Source organism: Citrus clementina, unplaced genomic scaffold (assembly GCF_000493195.1).
Source record: "Citrus clementina cultivar Clemenules unplaced genomic scaffold, Citrus_clementina_v1.0 scaffold_1, whole genome shotgun sequence".
NCBI lineage: Eukaryota > Viridiplantae > Streptophyta > Magnoliopsida > Sapindales > Rutaceae > Citrus > Citrus x clementina.
In genome coordinates this window covers 9,801,515-9,826,834 of record NW_006263303.1, presented here as the reverse complement: position 1 = coordinate 9,826,834, position 25,320 = coordinate 9,801,515, and the positions used below count along the sequence as shown (strand labels likewise).

General features: G+C 33.5%; 1 protein-coding gene across 1 annotated transcript; it reads left to right on the top strand.

Annotated features, from left to right (window-relative positions):
- The first annotated feature begins 9,844 nt into the window (after nt 1–9,844).
- On the top strand, nt 9,845–11,056 carry LOC18054434 (LOB domain-containing protein 22). Its single transcript, XM_024177726.1, has 3 exons — nt 9,845–10,306; nt 10,704–10,864; nt 10,957–11,056. The coding sequence occupies exons 1-3, from the start codon at nt 9,845–9,847 to the stop codon at nt 11,054–11,056; spliced, it is 723 nt and encodes a 240-aa protein (XP_024033494.1).
- The last annotated feature ends 14,264 nt before the right edge of the window (nt 11,057–25,320 follow it).

The following is a 25,320-nucleotide window of genomic DNA, read 5'->3' as shown; positions in this document are numbered from 1 at the left end:
GATAGGGAGAGAATTATATAAAATAAAGCTCAAATTTAGATTCAAAGTTGTCGAATTAATAGGGGACGTCTCCTTTTATATATACAACGGGTAAATCATGGCCATTGGAGGAAAACAACTCGAACGCTCAGGATTACATCACATGGCAAGATTTGATTGGATGGAACATATCACCAAGGTTGTGATTCAGTGAATTGCATGTAAGTATGCATGTTTTTCAGTCTAATAATATGCTATCACATCATCGATCAACGTCAAAGTCAACTAGCACTGATTCAGTGTATTGAATGTATTGTAAGCTCTTTTATGGTCTAATAGGATGTTACCACATTATCAGTCAACGTAATAGGATACTGTCATGTCATCGGTCAATGCCACGTCAACTGGGTTCCACTAAAATCCCAAAATTATTGTTTTGCCTTTTATGCTCTTCCTACGGTTTTTAGTTATTCTGAGCTAAAAAATGCTGTCTATTTTTTTGTTTGGTTTCTTACTAATTATAAAATAACCAAAATACCCTTGAAATATAGAAAATACTCAAATTATACAAAACACACACAATCAAAGTTTAAAGGACTAAAATTCAAAGTTTAAGCGATAATATCTAGCAAAATTCAAACCAATTTTTTTTTTGCGCAATTGTGTTTACTTCTTTAATCAGATTAACGATAATAATCAAATAAAAGTATAAGTATTATCTCCGGCCTTGAAAATATCAGTCTCACATCAATAATTTACACAGATCAGTCGAGTAAACTCATGCAAAATGATCAATTATCAAATCTACATCAATCAAGTCACTTTCAAGAATCACATGTCAAAACTCAAAATCTCTTAGGTAATAACAACACTCTCAAAAGAAAATAAACCTAATAAAAACTGTCACTCCAAGGAATAGTAGATTTAGAGAAAATAATAGAAAAATAGTATCACACATTCTTACCAAGATGAAGGAACAATGTTTATAGCTTAGAAAAGAATATGATCTCAAGTTAAAGAAATTAGTAGTCAAACCAATAACATTATTTATGTGTATTTTTATGCATCACCATAACTTTTAGACAATATTACCAACTTCTACTTCAGACTATAGTTCTCTAAAATAAAGAAGAACTTTCACTGGGATGTAACGTAGGCTAGGGAAATGGCTAACAAATAAGGATAATAGGAAGAACAAAATATATGTTTAAGAAAAAATAGCCCAATAGGCTGGTTCGGAAAAAAGATTACAACTGTCAGAACTTGAAGAGATTCGCAATGATGCATATGAAAATGAGAAGAATTACAAAAAACTGATGATAGTCTTTTTCATGACAAGCATATTATGAGGAAATCTTTTACATCAGGTCAAAAAGTACATTTATTCAATTCTCGCCTGCATCCATTCTTAGGTAAATCACGCTTTCAATGGTTTGATCCATTTATTATACACATTATTTTTCCACATAGGGCTTTTGAAATTAAGGATCTCAAAGAACGGTGTTACTTTTAAAGTTAATAGTCAAATATTAAAGTCATATCTAGAGCACCAATCACATTAAAAAGACACTAAAATAAATTTGAGTGACCCACTGAATCTTAATTGAGTCTTTTTCTACATACCTCCATGAATTTTATTTGTACATCATTTGTTATTCAATTGATCAATTATAGACTTTGAAGTTTGGTTTTATGAATCGGAGATTGACATTGTTTTGGCTTGATTGTGAACTTAATGGATTCTTGAGATTGATTAATTCTTAAATATTGTGTTTAAATGTCAATTTTTTTTTGTGAATAATTCTTATGAACATGGTATTGTTCAAGCATTGATTTGGAATCTTTGAGCATGTTTCATGGCCTTTTAGACAAATGAGATACAATGAGAATCTTTATGCTTGCTAATGTATGGGCTAGTAGCTCATGCCTTGCTTTTCGCGTATTTGTCAAGGGAGATGCTAGAAGTAGTTTGTGTGTGGTATGCTTAGACAAAGCTTTGGAGTATTTTGAGATATATTATGTACTTCATGAGTGCTCTTTTGTTAAGGTGTATTTGGAGACTTATGTTTAATGTTCTACACTACAAGAAAACATACAATAGATAACGGGAAATAACTGTCATAAAAGGGAGTGTATGATAGACAGTTCATCCATCATCTATGTCACTATCATTAATTTATGATTGATTATTTTTCGTCATGAATTCATGATAGTATTTCATAATCATATATCCGTCACACAATATTTTAATGTAAAAAAATAATTAAATTAAAAATTGAATTTATTTAAATTTTCGCACCATTTTTTTAAATTTTTGGTGGGAAATTCAATTATTATTTGAAAATTAATTATTCAATGTTGGTGGGAAATTATTTATGATAGAATATATGATGGCTTTTTCCATAATAAAGTTTTGATTTTTTAAAATTATATTATAATTATAATTTATTTATGAATTCCTGTTTACAAATTTAATTAATTAATAAAACAAATATCATAAAAAAATTAATATCAAATAACATTTATTCAACCCAAAAATTAATTTCAAAAGAAATACATCTAATATCCAATGTGATATCCACCAATACATAATAAAACATCCCAAATTGAAAAAGCCATCCCAAAGTATAAAATTTCTGTCAAACTCCCAATCAAACTCTAAGAAAAGCAATAAGAATTCCAGCCACCAAGCTAAGTTACCCAACAAAATTTTCAAAGATATTAAGTACTCCAATAATAAGATTTCTAGCAAGACTTCCTGTAAAAATTCCAGCAACAATATCATCTTCCGATAGCACTCTAAACGAAAATTGAAACTTACAAAGCGACCTGCAAGCTTCCTGTGAACAAAATTGATTCAAACACCAAGCAGAATAAGGAAATTACCTTATTGCTGAGCATCAGTAAGGTAATTAAGCAAGCTTAAGCAAAAGGTAAAAAGTGAATAAATATTCGTTGAGCATCCATTATAATTAAGCCAACAAGTAATACAAAGTACTAGTGCACACTCTTAATCATTTAAAATTATAATTAAGCCAACAAGTAATACAAAGTACTAGTGCACACTCTTAATAATCCATTATAATTAAGCCATCAAGATTCAAACAAGTAAAGTACCTTCGTTGAGCATCAGCTCCCCATACCCTAACTTGGCGATCATACAGTGCATCCTCATGCTCTGTCAATTCTTCTTTGTCCATTTCCAACTTTAAATTGTTCAACCTGAAGAAACAAATAAATACATTTGTGTTTGTAAGGAATGGAAAGCAAAACCTAGAAAACTTCAAATTAAAAGTTCCATACTTAAACTCAAAGTCAAGGCTGAAATGCAAACATACTTGATTGCAATACATGGACAGGGATTAGCCCTAATGCGCTGGCCAGGAGTTTGATTATGTATAAAAAGGGGTGGGGCTATTTGCATTCTACAATTTACTTTAAAAATCAATTTCTTTGTTAAATTTTTTGTTACTAAAATATCTACAATTTAAATTTAAGTAAATTATGAGTAAAAAGCTCTGTTGCTTTAAAAAAAAAAAGCACATAAACAAAACGGGAATTGCATCAAGCTGTTGCTGAAGGATAAACAATGGCTGCACCAAGATTAGGAAAACGAGGGAAAATGCTAATGTTAGTAAACTGCATACAACTACAATAATAGCAATCTTAAGGCTTTGGATGCTAATCAACATAATCCAGTTGGTTCTGAAATAGATACATTGAAATAAGTATTACCTCTCTTTGTGATGAATACATTCTACAACCTAAGGAAAAAATAAACTACTAAATAAAAGAGTTTATTGAGGGTTATTTTGGCACTTTTTGAGTGTGCAAAGTAAAATTGTGCTTATAAGTGTTGAGAGTATCTATTAACGTGGAAATCTCCATACCCTCTGAAAACTGGGAAAAAAATTTTGATTAAATTTTTTATTAGAATATGGAAGGGATGTTGCTATCTGAAATGGTGAGATTGCCTACCGAAGGGGATTGTAACAAAAAATCTTCACCCAACATAAGTCATAATTTAACCAGATATTGGACACTTACGGAACATTACAAAAAATGAATTCCTATAGGTACAAACAGAAAGCAAAAGACAATAAATTAGGAGTAAAGGCATTCTTTGGACTGACTGAAAAAGCTCGAATCGAGTTGCTCCATATTGGATCTCTGAAGGAAATGGGGTACCCATACCTTGACCTATAGTTTCATTGCTGCAACCATCACAAGGAGGTGCATTGACCTACCTACAATATTGAAGTATGAATAATACACAAATAAGATTCATCTTGTCAGCAATATGGCAAAAGAAAAGAATTCTGCTACATTGAGGATTTACAACACAGACTCTGCTACCCCTGAATAAGAACAAGAAAAAAAAAATCTTACATAAACAACAGCTTAAATGCCAGCTATGTAGACCATGTCGACAGACCATACAAAACCCTAAATTACAACTTAAGACTAGTTTCAATTCCTAATCTTTGAGGTGGAAATAGAAAACTGTTAAGAAACATTGTAAAAATCATGAAACTGAGCAACTAAGAAAAAAAGTATTGTAGATGTAGGAAGCTTTAAAAGCTGTTAACTAATTTTTAATTGGAAATGGCCATATCCTCCGAAATGTCATTTCTATTAACGTGGAAATGGCCATATCCTCTTAAATGGCACACTCGTAATCCAACAAGTAATATATTCACTTTTTACCTTTTGCTCAAGCTTGCTTAATTATCTCCATTCTCTTCGACTATAATTTCCCATCTATAGGTCGGGTGAAACCCGGACCAACACAAACACCCAAATGACGTCGTTCTCGTCCTCCTCCTACTCACCAAAGATATGTCATAAACAACCCTGGCTGTTGGATCCGACAGCATCTCGTAAGTTTTGTGGATCTCGATGAAATCCCGACCATTACCCGACAAATCGAGATGATAAACCTTCGCCAAACTCTGGTACGCCATCTTAATCTCCGAAATCATTGTTGTTGGCTCCACCCTCAGCACCTCATACAAGCTCCCTCTCGTCCCCAGCGCCATCACCGGCATCTCCACTTAAACCGCACGAGGACTCCTCTTGTTCTTTTGCGAAGCGGTAGTGAAATCGAAGAGCAGCAGGGGAGCAGCGGCAACAACTTAACAAGTAGTGTGTTTAATTAGGTTAGATTTAGGGTCCACTTTTTCATTTTATACTTTAGAAATTATATAGTGTAATTGTTCACATATTAAGTAACGAATTATAAGTCGACACATGGCTAAGTAAAAAATAATAATTTGTGATAAAAAACAATTCTATCATAAAACCATCATTAATTCATGATAAAAAATAATTCTATCACAAACCCATCATTGAGCCATGATAAAAAAATAATTCTATCATAAAATCATCATTAATTCGTGATAGAAAATAATTCTATCACAAAGCCATCATTAATTCATGATAGATTAAACATTATGTCACAAGTCTATCATAATTTTATGATATTCCCATAATCTGTCATAAGTTGTCTGTCATCTATTAGTAGTTTTCTTGTAGTGCTAGCACATTATCCTAGCAATATAATATATATTTTTTGTTGAGTTGTAAGAGCTCGATAGAGTTGTTATATATATTAGTTTCATATGTTTTAGCATACTTCTTGGATATGGGATGTGACATATGTTGGGATTCTATGCTCTTTTAAAGCATATTAATTTATTTTCTGATTAATAAATTATTTGAGATATTTTCAATTGCATAAATATATGTTGAATAAGGTCCGTTTAATCATATTATATATATTTATGTGATCACCATATGGATTCACAGAAGACATAAATACAAGTTATCTTATGATTAAATAAATTTAGTTCGCAATTGATAAATAGAGTTAGGCGCTCTATTTATGTTTAGACTGTAGTAAATTCATTGAATGATTTGCCTTAATCATATATGAATTTACTGATGTAGTTTGACTACATTGAGCTGGATCACATATGAGATTTAATTAACTTTGTAATAACTGTCAGACTTATTAAATCTCATAGGCATTGATTTTACTGTAATCTTAATCTTGAGTTAATTATGATTTCATGATTGTAATTGTTATTCCATTTGAGTTACCAATGGGCACGACACATACTTGTAGTCAAGATTACCCGGTATCTTGGTGGGAGCAATTATGAGCATTGGAGTTATAGATTAACAATATAGAATTTGTACAACACATTTCTTGATGGGTTTTCGGCACTTGATCATAGAATTCTCTGGTCAGAGTGTGTCAACATATTTAGTATGTTGAAAATGATCATTAGAGAAAACCAGTAAGTATCAAGGAACAAGATGTAATTAAATTGATTGGACAGTTGAGATATCGATTTAATTAACGATGTGGTACAAAGGATTGAGCAGTAAAGAAATCGATGTGGCTTGAGACGAATTATTATTCGAACATACAATTATGGAGGTCAGTTCCAATCTTATAGTGGAGTAGAGTTGGAATTAAATGATTAGGCTTATTTAATTACAGGCTTAATTGTTGTAGCCACTATTGTATGTTCCCAAATGATCCCTAGGTTAGCTCATTTAATTGACTGCACCACTACTGGATTAATAAGCAAGATAACTAGCTATTTGGGTTAAAAACCTAAATATATTATTTAGTGGGAGGCTCCATCTAATGTACTTGTGTCTAAGGGGCCTTGTATTCTTTTACAAGGTGGGCCCCTATGACAAGAAAGAAGTAACGTTACTTTTGGTTTATTATTTTTAATTTAAATCAAACTTGATTTAAGAGAATTAAATAATATAAAAAATGGAGCCTAGGGTTTCCACTAAAGAGATATATAAAAAGACTTATTTTCTCTAAAGAAAAATAGGGCAGCCACTTTATACAGATCAGAAAAAAAGAATTTTTCTCTCTAATTTTGAGAGAAAAATTTTCTCGTGCTAGTTGCTTTAGTGGTGATAAAGGCGCCCACACGTCAAGTGCATATCAAACCTGAGTCATAACTTGAAAGATCATTAGCGACAGTTCGTGATCTAACAAGCGTGGTGGTGACGGATCGTGATCTAACAAAAGTGGTGGTGACGGATCGTGAATTAGGAGCCTAAATCACTTCAGCGGAAAAAGCTAAATCGGATTTTCAATGTACGATTTCTAGATTACAAATTCTTATATATTGTATGAGAGCGATCTTAAAAGTTTTTATAAAAATATAAAAATTTGATTTTTCCCCAACAACATAAAGGCAGACTCATACATGAGTGTGCTCATACACCTTTCCATGTGATAAAGATCAACCAAAAAAAAAAAAAAAAATCAGCCTGTCACATGGGCATTGGATTTATAACTCTTTGCATGTCAGGTATATGATCAATTCAATAATGTCGTATGTCACGGTGATAAACATGTTGTAAATGAAGGGCATAGAGCTTTCCCGGAGGACACACTTCATGTAAGTTTATTAATTCGTTATGGCTGAGAGATGTTTATCTTATGGGAAAGGGCAAACAAGCAATTATATCTAGAACAAATTTAAGGGAATTCTGATAGAAGAAGATAAAGGAAATAAATCATATCAACTATAATACCAGAGTTATGTCAATTTTATTTGATAGACTTGTTATCTTTATGGAATAATTGGATATGTTGTCAGGTTCATTTGCTGCTGGTTTGGCTTTCCTAACAATGTTCATATCTGACAAATAAAAGCATTTGACCGCAGAGGCCCTGTTGCAAAATTGTGCCTCGTCTTTCTTCCTTCACCGTTTGCATCTCTTGTTGGCATTTCTCGAGTTGATGACTACGGGCACCACGGCAGCCGGCAGGATGTATTTGCTGGAGGTTTTGCTTGGTGTGTGCCATTTATTTATTAATAACATTAGTGAAAATTGATAGATGCCGTCCCTCTGATGCATAAATTTATTGACTTCAAAAAAATTCAGGGCTCGTAGTGGCTATATTTTGCTATTTGCAGTTCTTAAAATAGCCGTAATTAAATAGTCGAATATTCAAATTTTATGTGCAGTTGATTGTTCTCTCAGAATATCTCATCTGTATTAACTCTTAAATTCATTATCATTCAAATGTTCTTAAATATATTCAAAAATTTTAAACTCAAGTATTTAGCTTTTGTTGTATATTATTTTAGTAGAAATCACATTTAGGGTCAATTTGATAATATTGTAACTTCTAAAATAATTATTTTTAGTTTTGTTGTGGAAACAATCAACTGTGATGAGGATCAGTTAAGTGTTTGGTAAATTTTATTTCTAAAAATGCTATAAGTTTTAAAATTAGTTATACATGTTTGGTAAATGTGATTGTTAAATTATTGTCAAAATATAAATGACTAAAATATATATAATATCAAGTGAAATTTAAAAACTTCAACATATATGCAAACATGAGATTCAATTTTTATGTGTCTATATAACAATTGATAACTCAAAAATTAATACTTTCACAATATTATTTTTTTTTCAAATCAATTCTTAATTAATAAATAACTTTTTCCATCAAATAACATCAATTTTTTATAATCGAAGTTTAATAAGATGGTCCTTTCAAAATCATAAAAATATACACCTTACATTTTATTGAATATTATAAATTAAAGAGCAAAGTAGCGAAACGCATACTAAGGTGATCTTGCAGTGATGACATTAGAAGTATTAGAGAAATTTTGGTGGAACGGAAAATATGAAGAAGAAGAATTGGGGTAATGCGCATATGCGAAGATAAAATAAATCAAAATAACAATGATGATTTTAAATTTTTCTGATCTTATTTTTTAATTAACTAAGGATATTTCAGGTTTATATAAAATATGTAAGGATATAATTGGAATTGTATTGAATATAAAATTGATTTTCAAAATTAAATTTTAAAAAGTTGCTATTTCTCTATCTTTTAAAATCAGCTAAATAATGGAATGATTTTATCAAAAATAATTTTTAAAAAAATTATGTTGAAATAAGTCTCCTGACAACAATCTCAAATGTACCCCTTAATCAATCTAAAACATGATACCATAGCTTGGTGGGGTAGGTTGTGGAATTATTTTTATTTTTATTTTTATATTTTATATTTTATAATAATAATAATAATAATACAATTACACTGATACTACAGTAAAAATCCAATGAGACCTATCTTGATATATATGTAAATTCAAGCCCAAAAATTCTATCCAAAGAAGGATAGGTGGCCTGCTCCTCTTTGAGATGAAATTATACTCTCATATACCGATGACTAACAACAACCTTACAGAACACATAACACGTTAATACTCTCCTTTAAAAACATATCGTAATAGCTCAAACTATGATAATAAAATTTTCTTACATGATTTTTCATTCATTGGCGTAAACTAATTGGGAAAATAATCTAAATTAGACATGTTATGTTATGATTGTAATGGCCATGATCACAACCATATATCTATATCTATCTATATATTTTTATAAAAGGGTTATAACGTGTGTTACCATTTTAGCAACAATTGGATATATCTTTATTGATTCTTAATTTAAAAAATATATCAATTTCCCCAATGCACATATGATGTTCCTACTTCAGAAAATTTCCACAGAATCCAATATCATTAAGACTTAGATACCAAGATCTCTTACAAAATCTAACATTATCTGATTCGTTTAAATAATTTAATTCTAACCACTGCACTTTCATATATATCTTCGTTGATGCAGTACTTAATGTGTCAATAATTTATTGGTGTTATATGACACCTAGCAATAAGTATAATACTATTCTTTATTTCTAAAGAGAGTACGCATTCAAACCGTTTTCTTTGATTCTTATATATGTTCCCTTGTCCATAAGGGAAAACAAATGTTTAATAGATTAAAATCGAAAAAAAAAATGAGCAAGGAATTTGGAAGTGGAAGTTCTCAGGCTTGTGCTTCATGTAAACACCAGAGAAAAAAATGTGAAGAAACCTGTGAATTAGCTCCATTTTTCCCAGCAAGCAGGTATCGTGAATTCCAAAATGCCCACAAACTTTTTGGTGTAAGCAACATACAGAAAATTATAAACTCAGTTGATCCAAGTCAAAGAAAAGAAGCTGCTGAATCAATTCTAATTGAGGGTAACATCAGAAGCAATGATCCTGTTCATGGCTGTCTTGGTGTTGTCCGCAATCTGAAATCCCAGATTGAGTATTACGAAAAAGAACTCGGTGCTGTGAATCAACAACTGCCATTTTTCCGCGACAAAGAGAAGCAACATCAACATCAGTTAGAGAAGTTTATAAAGAGTTCATCTCCAACCCTAGTAAAACTGCAATCTTTTATCATTAAAGAAAATGATCAAAACCTCCCTGTGGTTTTAGTAATTAATCATTCTCCCCACATACTTTAAAATTCGTCAAAACCTTATTTTTTTATTTTTTTTGCTACAAAGATGGGTTTTAAAGTGTGTGAGAAAAAAGAATTAATTTTGAAAAATAGTGATTGGTTTTGGTCATTATTCATTTATAATTAGAGTTAAACTATGTTATATATAATGTAACATATGGTAAACTCATGAGTTGTTACCTATAACCACTCAATTGTTACACAGGTAGTAACTTTTCAGTTTCGGGTGACAACTCAAGTATTGTTGTATGTTACATATAATGTAACATAGCATGACCCTTATAATTAATATCCAATATATTCTTATGATATAGAAAGGCAAATTGATTATATATTGTTTGATTTTTAACTTGTGTAATATATAGCCTGATATAGGTGATATGAAGATTGGTGAGCGCATGTACAATTACCAGTCAACAATGGAAGAAAGTGAGGATGTACGACCTTTTGACATCCAAACCACGGATCCAATTATGAACCCCTATCAAGTTGCCCATGCTCTTGCTGCTCAATTTGGAAATTTCAAGTAAATTTTTTTCCTAAGGCCTTATATATACATGAAATTATGTCATATGTTAAAATTAAATAATCTTCTAATTAATAAAACCATTTGTGCAGTGCAGCGCCAAGAGCCTCGCGAAAGCAGCCACTGGAATTTGGCAGCGATGAAGAGGAAGAAAGTGTAGACGTATCATCTCTGAAAGGGAAGAAAATATAGTGGCAATAATAAAGATTAAGAAACGCAATAGCAATATGTATGAATAGTCTATACTCTATATGATAAAGATCTCGGGCTTAGAGATTTCAGCATTAAATCATAATGAAGCTTGATTCAACATCCCGGCGTTTAAAGTTTTTATTTATAGAAAATTAGCAGAATATGATGCATGTAATATGTGACTTTAGGATATATGCATGTAACAGCTTTTTATAGTTTTCTTCAGCATCTAGGTCCTCTTTTCTTCTTTGTTCCGAAGGTTGTAATAGGTGCAAAAACCAGACACACAGATACACACAATTATATACATGAAACCCTAGCTATCCATCATATATATATATAAGCATAAATTAATGAGATTTGGATTTTAAGTGCCAATCTGGTTGGCAAGTTGTGATCATTGATAGTGTGGGACGAATCTAAAGGTTATTAAAGCTATGATCAATAGTTATGGGATGAAAAATTTTGTTATCATCGGTGACTAAATTTTTTGTTATAAAATTACCATTTTTCTTCTATGCTAACATAACATAGCGTGGATAAGAAAGTCAAAAAATAAAGTTGGTCCATAAGCTCTGCTACATGTATATGAGGCATATATTCCACTGTCCTCCTGCTATATTTATATGACACCAAGATCCAAGATTATTTTCAACTACTTCATGCAAACTACATCAATGAAGAACCAATACTCTTCTTGCCTCTTTGTCACGGGCCGCTCAAATTTATCACCAATAGAGGCTAACTTTGCACAAACTAGTGCGTTTAGTAAAAGTCTGCATCACAGCGAGATGCGCTTAGAAATGAGGTGCACTCGCTCAACAACGGGATGTACTTAGCATCAAGGTGTGCTCAGCATTGGGCCGCCTCATACAACTAGTCAACTGTGGTGTGCTTAGCAACCAACTAAGCCCGGCTAGAAATCTAGAATTCTCTAAAATTGTAAATAGCCTAGAATGTTCTAGAGTTATGCACTTTAGTCCCTAGTGAGATTTTTAAGCAACTTGCACCCACTTGCTAGGAAGCTTCATGACTTAGCACCCAACTCTATAAATAGGGGTGAGCCCTCACTATTTTGCTCACCACACCAACACCACCAGCACATATAACACACCTTACACGCAAGCTCTCAAGCTCTTGTAAAAAGCTCTTGTAAAAGCTCTCTTGTATTTACTCATTTGCGAGTAATAAATTTTTATTTGGCCTTATTGCTCTCTCTCTTCTCTCTAGTATTGTTGCAAGCATCCTTACTTAGCTAGCATGAGAAGATCATAAGGCTTACTTAGCAACTTTTGTGTGAGGTCTAAGTGTCGCATGGGTTGCTAAGCAACAAAACTCATCCCATGACAAGTGGTATTAGATCCAAGGTTTATCGGTGCAGAGTCACTTGAGCCAACTCGTGGCTGTGAGGAGGGACGCACACATGCTAAGTCCCCCAATAAGTCCAAGGCCGCTTCCATAGATGCCTTGGAGCCTCGCGTCGCCACGCTCAAAACTTCGATGCCTACTGCCCAGGACACCCTTAACACTTTGGAGGTAAGGGTCTGCGGTCTCGAGGGTGAGTATGATGAGTACGTAGTAGCCACCAAGGCCCTTATGCAAGACCACGCCGACTCTCTCTGAGGCGAGTTACAAGCGTTACATGATGAGCTGCTAAAATTGCGTAGCTTCATGCAAAACGAGCTACATGTGATACATGCAGAGGTCGACGAAGTCCGCTTGGATTGGGTTTGGCACAAGCACACACTCTTCGCTAGCCTAGCTTCGACAAGCTCGAGTGATGCATGCCGCATCGATGTGCCAAAGCCAGACACGTATGATGGTGCACGCAACGCCATTGTTGTGGACAACTTTCCCTTCAGGCTAGAACAATACTTTGATGCTATGAATGTTTGATAACTCTATAAAATGAGAGTTATCTTGGCAATTTTATACTCAAACTAATATTACTTAGAGAGTAAATGATTTGTTTTATTGTATTTTTAGTTACATTTTGCATGATCAGTTATTTAAATTTAATTTTAATAAATTCGTTGTATTTTATATTACTTTGTGCTCTAATTATGTGCATGATTGTAGGAGACCAAAAAGCTCAAGTTTTATAGATTGAAGTTGCAGCAATAGACTTGTAGAGATGACGAAAGAATTTGATTGCAGAGGAAATAAAACAAGCCTAGAACAGAGAATATGTTGTAGCCGTGCTAGAGCAATCCTGTAGCAATTGCAGACAAGATTTCGTGCATGTTAACTGAAAGATTGCAATCTAAGGTTTCTAAAAATGGAAGACACGCGGCCACACACTTTTGGTTGCCCTAATTCCAAGATATAAAAGGGGCACACATAAAAGAAAAAAGAGAGAGTCGTCATTCAAGAAAAATATCAGAGAAAAACAAAAAGAAAATAAAGAAAAAGAGGGATTTGAGGGCTACAACAAAGGATTTAAGGAGAAAAAGAAGGAGAGATCGTAAAGATTAAGCGGAACTTAATTCCTCATCTTCTTTTCTTTTTTATTTTATTTTATTTTATTTATAGGAATGTATTTTATGGCTAAAACGATTCATGTTACTGTTTTATTGCAAATAATGAACTAAACTTTGTTGTGGTTGAGTGTTAAACAAGCTCAATTGTTATTTGACTAATATATGAGTGTTGCTCTGGATTTGCTGCGATATTTTTTTCTTGATTTTACTTATTGCAGTTCCCTATTTCGGCTGACCACCCATTTAGTGGATACTAACTAAGAAGAAACCTAAAAAAAGTCTAACTTAGTGGAATAAATTAAGACAATACATGGTTTTAGGTTGGGTTTCCCAAGTTGAGTTAATCTCGATTTGATTAGGGTTGTGCTTGATCTAAAATTAGTGAAGAACTAGATATAGGGATTCACCTTGTAGGGCAATTAGAACTTAAAACCTAGAACCCATAATGTTATATCTAATGTTAGCGTAACAACTGGTCACTATTAGGTTACATTTAGATATAAGATATCCAACATGCGACAACTGATGATGCATGAGGGATTCTGTCCAGTGTTGTAGTAGATGTTGTAGCAAGATAATCTTAACTGAAAAAACAATCAATACCATTAAGTGAGTTTGATCTCTCAACTACTCATTTCCCATTAAGTTTCTCCTTGAACGTGACTTAAGATTTTTCTTATTTCATTTTGTTATTTGCATTTTTAATATAGTTAGTTCATTAGTTTCGTTAATTATTTTATTTTAATTTAGATTGAAATTGCACTGTTAAGATTATTGTAGCAAATCCTATAATATCAATCCCTATAGAGACGATCTGAATACTCATCAGTAGATTAATTATTGTGTACACTTGCACATTGACACCTATAGCAATAGAAATCAACCAACAGTGTTTGTGATGAGGCATCAAAGGTAGGCACCACGCCTACGTTCCTATGAGGCACCGCACAACTATGGCTACGGCAGAAGCATGGCGAGATGGGCAAAGGCATATGCGCCATCAGAACATAGGCTGAGTTCTAACGAGAACTTCACAAGCACTTTGCCCCAAGTAACATGGAACAGGAAGCGCAAGCGCGCCTACGTCGACTCAAGCAAACAAGTATTGTCCGCAATTACACCAATGAGTTTACTACCTTGATGCTTGAGATCTCCGACATGTTCAATAATGGCTCTCTCTTCTACTTCCAAGATGGCCTCAAGAATTGTGCCAAGGTAGAACGTGATAGGCGTGGCGTACAAACTCTCGATGACGCCATTGCCATTGCAGAATCATTTGCCGATTACTCTGCGCAGCCCAAAGACAAGAGGCCTAACCAACGGTAAAAGTGAGGGAGAGGGACAAAAGGAGAAAGGCCACAATCACAGAGATTAGGGGCAGAAAAAGCCTTCTAGCAGCAAAAGCGAGTAAAGTAAATCAGAAAAACAGCGGCCGTCCATTCATAACTCTATGAAATGAGAGCTATCATGAAACTTTTAGACTCGAACCAATATTAGTTAGACAGTAAATGATGTGTTTTTATTCCAATCATTCGAGATTATACAGTTGTGACCCCTTAGGCTATAAATCCTAGAATAGTTAGACTTGACGTGCAAGCTGACAATTTTGAGCTCAAACTAGTAATGTTTCAAATGGTTCAAATAGTTGAGCAATTCAATGGACTACCATAAGAAGATTTTCACCTTCACCTTAAACTGTTTTTGGAAGTAAGTGAAGCTTTCAAGATTATTGGAACATTACAGAAAGTATTAAGACTTAGACTTTCCCCATTTTCTTTGAGGGATCGAGCAAGGGCATGATTGAACTTTCTACTACTTGATTCCATCACTACATGAAATGATTTGGCTGACAAATTTTTAATAAAGTACTTCCCACCGACCAAGAATGCAAAATTGAGAAATTAAAATCACATCTTTCCTTGCTATATACAGTTGGAAACTTTCTATAATGGTCTTAACCCAAGCACTAGATTGATGGTGGATACTTAGCAAATGGAGCCTTGTTGTCTAAGTCTTACAATGAGGCTTATGAAACTTGAAGATGATAGCTAACAACAACTATCAGTGGCCATCAACCAGTCAAGCCACATCAAGAAAAGCAGTAAGAGTCCATAATGTAGACACCTTGATAGCATTATTAGCCCAAATAACTTTATTAACAAATATGATGAAGGCTATGACTATTGTTCCAACAACTGTCAACCAAATTGCTAAAATATCTTGTGTTTATTATGGAGAAAGACATCTATTTGACAATTGTCCTGGAAATCTAGCCTCAGTCAACTATGTGGGAAACTTTAATAGACAGAACTATAAGAAACCTTACTCAAACACTTACAGCCTCAGATGGTGACAGCACCCAAACTTCTTATGGAGCAATCAAAATCAACATGATGCAGCATCCAGTGGACAAAATTGTTAACCTAAAGGGCTACACATATTGTATTTGATATTATGGAGCAATCAGAATCAATATGATGCAGCATCCAGTGGACAAAATTGTTAGCCTAAAGGGTTACACATATTGTAATTTTGATGATAACAAACATATGTCTTAAGTGATATGATAAATATTGTATTTCAAATTTTCACCAATCCTTGAAGGATAATATTTATGCAAGTGAATCACGTGAAATCGAGCTCAAGACATTCAACGGACAACGGCTCGATCAAGAACAAAATTTAGCTCAACAGAGTCATTATAGCAACAAATTCTTGTAAAGCCGATATGATTTAATATATATAAGGTTTAGCATTTGAGAAACTCAAGATTTTGTTTAATAAATCATTAGTTTTTATAAACCATAAGGTTTTATATTTATAAGACAAGTATTTTGTGGATTTGAGTGTTATGAAAAAAACCTTTAAAAAGTATTATAAAGTTTTGAAATCAATAAGCATTATAAAAAAACCTTTAAAACGTATTATAAAGTTTTGAGCCACAACATAATTTCAGAAAGTGTTATGGAATAACGAGCATTATTTAGAAATTTTGAAATTGGATATGCTCGCAAAGTTTTATGACGTTTTGGGCTATAGTCAAATTATAAAACGTTTTGGGCAAAAATATAATTTTAATAAATAGTGTTACTGTAGCATCATTGTAGCAAAATTCAAATTGTAACGGTAACTTGCACTGTACTAAACGGTGAGCCGACTAATGAAGAGGTTAGCTGTTTGCTGGTTTTGTCCATGACGGCTAATTTTTGTATCAAAACTATATAAACTCAAATGCAATTCAATTTTAAAAACTTTTGTCCCAAAGAACAAGAGCATACATCATATTTTAAGCTTCCATTTCGCAAATCATCATATATTAAATCTTCATTGTGCTATCATTTGTATATCCACTCTAAAAGAGAGTTATTTGTTGCAATCTTCATTTCTTTATTAAATTTGTCAGAATTTTGAGTGTGAGAAACACTTAGGTTAAGAGATTGGAGGATAATCTCTTACTTTAAAGGTCCATTTACACTTTGGAAGTCAGTTGTAAGAACTTGAAGTCTTTGAAGGCTTGGATAGTGAAATTCTCAAGCTTGGTTTGCTTGGAGGCATGGACATAGGCGGGGATTGCTAAACCATGTAAAAAATCTTTGTGTTTGCTCTCTCTTCCCTTACTCTTTTATTTTTTAGTACTGTTAAATTTATTATTTTTTATTTCATTAAGGCATTAGATTTAATTGTTGTATGGTTTGATGAGTTTAAGTTTTAGAAACCCAATTCACCCCCCTGAGTTGCATAACTAATATTTCAAAAATAGGCCTGCTCAATTACCTGGATTTCACCAGCAAAATTAAGGATAAAAAAACACTAGCAATGATCAACTTTATTCTCTTGAAGCTTTGATTAAGGAGTATATTGTGAAGAATGAAGCGGTTGTGTAAAGTCAAGCAGTATCCTTAAGAAATTTAAATAATCAAATTGGACAGCTTGCTACAGTATTAAGTAACATACCTCATGGCAGTTTACCCAACAACATAGAAGATCCAAGAAAAAAAAGGAAAAGAGCATTGCAAAGTGATTAATTTAATATCTGGAAAGGATGTTCATATTCTCGTTGGTGTACCAAAAAGAAGAGTTGAACCCATTTCAACCCAAGAAGAAACTCAACTTGAAAAGGAGCCACAACATCCTACTATCCAATACATTGATGTAAACAGACCAACTACAACATCTGTAGAAAATGATAATCCAGCATATGTTGGTGAAGATGCTGCAGCACCAACCACATCAGTCCAGAACATGACAAAAGAGAAGCAGCCTGTAGAGCCTGCTATAGTTTAGTAGTTTATGCACTTACCACCATTTCTACAAAGGTTCCAGAAGCAAAACGAAGACAAGCAATTCAATTAATTCTTAGAATTGCTAAAGTAGTTACATATCAACATTCTTTTTATAGAAGCTCTAGAGCAAATGCCAAATTAGGTGAAGTTCTTAAATGACATTTTTGCAAGAAAAAAAAGGCTTAGAGAGTTTGAAATAGTTGCTCTAACACAAGAATGTAGCCATATGCTTCAGAACAAAATCCTTCAGAAGCTAAAAAATCTAAGATGCTTTACAATCTTATATTCCATAGGAATAAAATACAGTGGTAACGCATTTTGTGATTTAGGGGCTAGCATCAATCTCATGCCTTTATCAGTGTTCAAACAATTAGGAGTTGGAGAAGTTAAACCAACAACAGTGACATTACAACTTGCTGACAAATCTTGTGTCTATCCAGAAGGCAAGATTGAAGATGTTTTGGTAAATGTGGATAAATTTATCTTTCTAGTGGATTTTATAATGCTGGACTTTGAAACAGATAAAGAAGTACTAATTATTTTAGGAATACCCGTTTTAGCCATGGGAAAGACTCTAATAGATGTGCAAAAAGGAGATCTGACTATGCGGGTTAATGATCAACAAGTTACATTCAATGTATTAGATGTCGTGAAGAGTCCTGATGAAGTTGAAGATTGTAATTTTATCAGTGTTGTGGATTTTGCGGCAACAGAGAGGTTAAGCAGATGCTACAGCAATGAATAAATCAAAGCTGTAACATTTGAAGAACTTGAAGATGAAGATCTTAAAACAAGTGACATAGCATGGTTAGGAGAGAAGCAACCCGTGAGAACTAGCAAGCACTTTGAATCCCTAGATCTCCCAAACAGGGAAATAAAACCTTTTGTTCCATCTACTGAGTCACTTCTTGTTTTAGAATTAAAACTTTTATCTTCACATTTGAAGTATGTTTATCTTGGTGACAAAGACACATTGCCTATAATTATTTCATCTTCTTTGAATGCAGATCAAGATAAGAGTTTAGTAGATGTATTAAGGAGATACAAGAGAATCATTGGGTGGCCCATGACAGATATCAAAGGAATCAGCCCCTCTATATGCATGCACAAAATTCTGCTAGAAGATTGCTATAGCAATTCTATAGAGCAATAGAGAAGATTAAATCCCATCATAAAGGAATTTGTGAAGAAATAGATCATCAAGTGGCTTGATGCTAGAATCATTTACCCAATATTAGATAGCTCATTGGTAAGCTCAGTACAATGTGTTCCAAAGAAAAGTGGGGTAACAATTGTAGCAAATGAAAAGAATAAGCCCATTCCTATAAGGACAGTAACTAGATAAAGAGTCTGCATGGATTATAGGAAGTTAAACAAAGCCACAAAGAAGGGCAACTTTCCATTTCCTTTCATAGATCAAATATTGGACAGATTTACTAGAAAATAGTTCTATTGTTTCTTGGATGGATACTCATACTACAACCAAACTGTTATAGCACCAGAGGATCAGGAAAAGACAACATTCACTTGTCCCTAGGAACCTTTGCTTTCAGAAGGATGCCATTTGGCCCGTACAATGCTCCAGCAACTTTCTAGAGGTGTATGATGTCTATTTTTTCAGATATGGTCGAGCAAACACTTGAGGTATTCATGGATGATTTTTTAGTTCTTAGGGAATCTTATGATGACTGTTTGTATAATCTAGAAAATGTGCTTAAGAGATGTGAGGAGACAAATTTATGGTACAAGAAGGGATAGTTCTAAGCAATGGAGTCTCTAAAAAGGGAATAGAGGTGAATAAGGTAAAAATAGAGGTGATTGACAAACCTCTACCACCTACTTCAGTCAAGGGCATAAGGAGTTTGTTAGAACATGCTGAATTTTTTAGAAAGTTCACTAAGAATTTCTCTAAAATAGCCAAACATTTAGGCAAGTTGCTGGAACATGACAGACCCTTCAATTTTAATAAGAATTGTTTAGGGACTTTATTGAGCTAAAGAGAGATCTTGTTACAGCACTAGTTGTTGTAGCATTCGATTGAAGTATATCTTTTGAGTTAAAGTATGATGTTAGCAACCATTCTATTGAATCAGTGCTAAGGCAGAGGAAAGGCTAAAATACAAGTGTGCAACCCAATGGGGGGTAAATTGGGATTCTAAAAATTATTTGATTCTAAAACAAATTATCAAGCAAATCTAAAATGGCTTAAATGTAGAGTTGCGCCCGCGGCCTCAGCCTCCGGTGGTATATTCTCTGCATTGCGAGTAGTTAAAATTATTTTGCCAGATGAGGAATTGCAATACAGAGCATCTCGGAGACTTTTCCATACTTGAGGTGTCTCGACATCTTCCACGACAATTAGATAGCTGGTCTCTTCTAAGAGTGTGGACAGACTTGACGCCAATTCTCCTTCCGGAGCTGATGCATCCGCCACCGTCTCATCGTCAACCTGTTGTAAAATGTCAATCAGAACATCCCTTACTTTGGCCTCACCACGAACACAAACCCAGGCTCGTTTTGTAAAATGCCGCTTCACATCAACTCTATCGTACACAGTTCTTGCTAGAATTGTTTTTCCGGAGCCTTCTTCACCAACGATTGCAATGACTTGATGAGCAGAATGATGACGGTCAAGATCAGGATCTTGCAGAAGGAACTCCGTAATGATGGCTTGATTATTAGGCTGATCATTATCATCATTCTCATCGTGATTGTATGCCGGGAATAGTCGAGATACCAGCTCCTTTATTTGTTCTTCAAGATTGTTTTCTGGGATTATCAGAGATGCCAGCTCCTTTATTCGTTCTTCATTACCAACCACGATGTTCATTTCTTCTTCAAAATGAAGACCGGAAATTCTTTGCCATCGTTGCTGCTGCGCTTATTGTGAAAGCTCATTGTCATCGTCTCCTTGGCAATGCCACCAACAACATCATCAAGATTCAAGATAGTCGTCGCTGCTTCGTTCTTGTTTACCGAGTGATCAGTGGACAAGTCCCTGATCTGATTCATGAATTTCGTCATCTCATCGGTTAAATAATCAATCTGGATACTTGAGGAAGAAGGCGTGAAGCACATTAAAGGGGAACAAAATTTCTTGAACAGATTTTCTCTTATTTTGATATCCGGAAATTCTTTTCGGATAAGTAGAGTGTCAGTAACATCCTCTACTGAGTAAACTGCTTCCAGGAGGCGGGCAGATGCTAAGCCTAAGTCAACATAGTCTTGATCTTCATCTTTCAGAGATTCTTTAAACGATTTGATATCCTGCACTTGTTTTTCAAATTTGGGGTTGCTACTTTTTGCTTCGTCAAAGACCGGATTTTCTAATTTCTGAATCAAGTGGTCTACAATATTTTTTGCACCCATGGAAAGGGAATGGGCAAGTTACGCTTGAAAGGGACAGAGCAATTAAGAAGATAGAGTTTAATTTGAGATAGGACAACCCAACTGATGGAATCTCAATTGTATTTTCGTCTCTCAGATCGTATGCCAAGGGTGTAATCTCATGTTCTTGAATGTGTATTTGTTCACGCGAGGAATTGGATAATTATCAACTCAACTGTTTACTTACAGTACGAGGGAAATGGGATTATCTCCCTTAAGGTTGTTTGGAACGGGTAAAAGACTATTCCATAGTGGAAGAACTTATTTTTATTTATAAATTCAATTAGCTTCTCTTCACTCATTGATGTAGGATACAACTCAACAAAAGTAAAACTGAGAATTTTAAAAAATTTCATTAAAACATTCGCAAAATTTGTAAATTCTTTGAATCTCTAATATTATTTTCACAGCTCAATATGCATTATTATACTATTATTTAAAACTCTTATATGTCACAAATTGATGTGAATCATTGTAGGATTATTGCATGGACATGCCAATGTTATTTATTTTTATTAAGATAAGTGATATTTTGTTACTTCAACGACCAATGGAGACAGAAACTAGATCTCTTTATATGAAAAACACAATTTTCATTGTGTCTGTTTCCATTTTATCCTCATAGTGTCCAAATACCATTTCTCCTTCATTAATACATTTATTTTTGTGTTTTCACTTAATCAATACTTTCATTCAAAGTAGGTCCAACTGTAAAAGAGTAAACCTTTTTCTTTTTTTGGTTAGCCGAAAAGAATGAATGCACATTCCAAACGTACTAGTAGAAGCAAGTATAGCCTAAGTAATTAAGATGCCCCTATATTAGTAGAGTACAACGTAAGAAAAATACCTCTAATATGTTCTAGATTTTCAAGCCCGATGAACATTCCAAAGCGCATTCCATACTTGCTAATAAAGGAGCATCTTAATTACTTAAGCTACACTTAATTCTAGTAGCAAGATTGGAATGTGCATTGATACTTTTCATAAATAAAATAATCAACACTTGTTCAGCCTTAACAGAAAATGTACAGCTACATCCATTAATGTAGCTTTCAAGACTGCTTAAATGCACACTGAAAAATGCATCTCCTCAAAATTCAAAACCCTGGACCCAAAACTTTCGAACTTTTAAATATTCATACATCAATAATGAAACAATCCCAGAGGAGCCAGGACTATTGGCTGATTTCTGAGCTCATAAACAATGCAGCAGCATTGTAACAATGCCAAATTTTTGAGGCCTCCGCCTCAACAATTTCAAATTCACACACGTACCGTAAAAATGTCCATAAGCAAGCTACGGTGGCCATACTAATGCATTAAATACTTAACATATTAGCTTGATAAGGAAGTGGTTTTGCAAAGCAGCAAAATAATAATGAGCCCGTGATGCTAAATCTTGTCTGGAAGTGATAACTAAGACTAGTTAAATAAGGTATCAGTTTCAACTTTCAACTTTTTAAATCCCAAGTAGAAAAAGGAACTAAATTACAAAAAGAAAGTACGGAGCAGTTACATATCCTAAAATAAAATGATTTATCTGAACTAAATTACATATGATGTACCCAAAAAATGATTTATCCGAACTAAATTGCATAACAACAAAATATAAAAATTAAAATTGTGCTGCTATTAAAATGATTTATTTGGAAGCAAGGAAATCAGCATCACAATTTGCTTCCTATAGTTTAACTACTCCTTTAGGCTTGCATGCTCTTCATTCTCCTCCTCCTGTTATTGTTGGCTTACTTTGTAATGATGCTTATGGGATTGCACACTCCCGATTAGTGTTGCCTTAACTCTTCGTGAGCTCTTTTATACTAATGATAAAAAATATATATATAAATTAAAATTTATGTGTTTATAATTTTATAGAAGTTATTTAAATAGATTTAGTGAAGACCAAATTAAATAATAGTAAAATCACCATAAGAGTTCCTATGAATTTTTTTTATAATTAAAGTTTGGACTTTTATAATTCTCAAAATTAAAGTATAAACTTTATGAGTATTTGAATTTTATGGTTTTACGAGTTTATATGATTATTTTTATAATTTTAATGGCAACTATTTTAAAAAATTTAATGGGAGCTAATTATTAACTTAAATGATTTTCTCTTTATTTTTTTTAAATTATTTTCTCTAATGGAGCTTGAGATCCACCAAGGCCAACTAAACAACAATTAAATTAAATTAATATAATGTAAACCTCAGACTGGGATTTAATAGCACAAAACTTTTTTTAACTTTTTTGCATTTTCATATTTATATTGGGAAAATGACATACAAATAAATTAAAATGTTCACACAAAAGACTAGATGATGAAAGAGAAACAAGACAGTGGATAGTGTTCTCTCCGGGAGGAAGAACTTTGCATGCAACGGCTTGATAGAGTTCTTATGTAATGAGGACATCCTTACTTCGTTTTATATATATATAGATAGATAGATGGATAAATAGATAGATAGATAGGATACTGAATCAGATGAGCACTCATATATATATATATACATAATCATTATTTAATGAGTTCCCACATTTAAAGCGCAGAGAAAATTGTTAAGCCATATAGTATAATAGTGTATTGGAATATTTCTAATATATATATATATATATATATATATTGCACACCTTAATATTACTGGAGAATTTTCAGAAACACTTTTATACACGATATACCGTTAATTTGACAACACAATATAGCATCTGAATGCTGCCAAAGATTTTTCAACACAGAGTCACCACTAACAGAATCAGATCTCAACAATTCTGCCCCTAAACTATAACAGCAGAAGATGAAAAAGGAAGGAAATATTAGCAACTCACACAAGAATGCTAGTTGAGGGGTTTCATTAACCCACCAAGAACGTTATTCACTTGACAGCTTATCAATTCGGCTTTGATAGAAGATGTTCACTTGAAAACTAGACACCAGTATGACTGTTGGAACATATTTCACTTGAAAGTATCTTGTTACGGCCTGACAGAAAATAGCTTGACCATGTCTAAATCAAGATTATGAATGCAATATTGAACTCTTTTCTAGTGGCGGAAATTGAGCTTGTCCAGATAATAGCAGTCAATTACAAGCATCTAATTCGTAAAAATATTTATCATGAAATAGTAAAAAAAAAAAAAAATCAGTACATGCCTATAGCTCTGACAGATTCAGTGAGCTAGTGTAACCACTTCCGGAGAGCCTGGTGAAAGCTTTAGTCCCAAAGTTGGGGTCAATCCTGATGGACAGATGGCCATGGCAACCCGTTGAACAGATGAAGTTCCACGGATCAAAAATCTCGCATACGGTACATGCATTACACAAGATTATTTTCAACCAAACCACGTCACTGTTCAAGCCGGGTCAAACCGTGTTACTGTTCAATTCGCGTGGTCAAACCGCATACTGTTAACTGATGACGTGGCGCAATCCTAAGCGTCCGAAATGTTTTTGATTCGATGGCTATGATTTACTCAATGTATCTATAAAAAGGGGGCTCTCCCACCCTAATTTGATACCTCTGAATCCATTTTTGGACTCCATTTTCTGTAATTCCTTCTCTATCTTGTATTTTCTATGTATTTTAATAAATTCCCATTTTGCCCCTAGTTCAATTATGAGTAGCTAATTTTCTTTCAAGCTTGGGTTGAAGGTGAAGTCTCAACATGTGTCATGGGCTTTATTTGGTAAATTTATTTTCTGTTCCCCTCTAGTTTTTGTGGATGTTTTGACTTCTCGTCGACAAATAATAATAATCTTGTCTAGATACCGCATTGGTTTCACCGGCTCCCTAGTACAAGGTTATTATTATTTGGCACGATAATCCCTTAGCACTATATTTATTAGAGTGCGGTTCATGAGGTGTGGATTCCCCCCTCATGATTTAATTGACATTAATAAGGAATATTTAGCCCATGGTGCATGTTGATACAAATCTAGATACCCAAGTACGTTATTTCAATAGATTTTTCTTCAATTTATTCTCGTCATTTCAATTCCAATTTTAAGATAATGTAAGTCGCTTTCACCACAAATCCAAACATCCATTTAGAAAAATTAATTCTACACACAATTAAAATCCACCTCCTCGTGGGATCCACACTTGTCACTATTGAT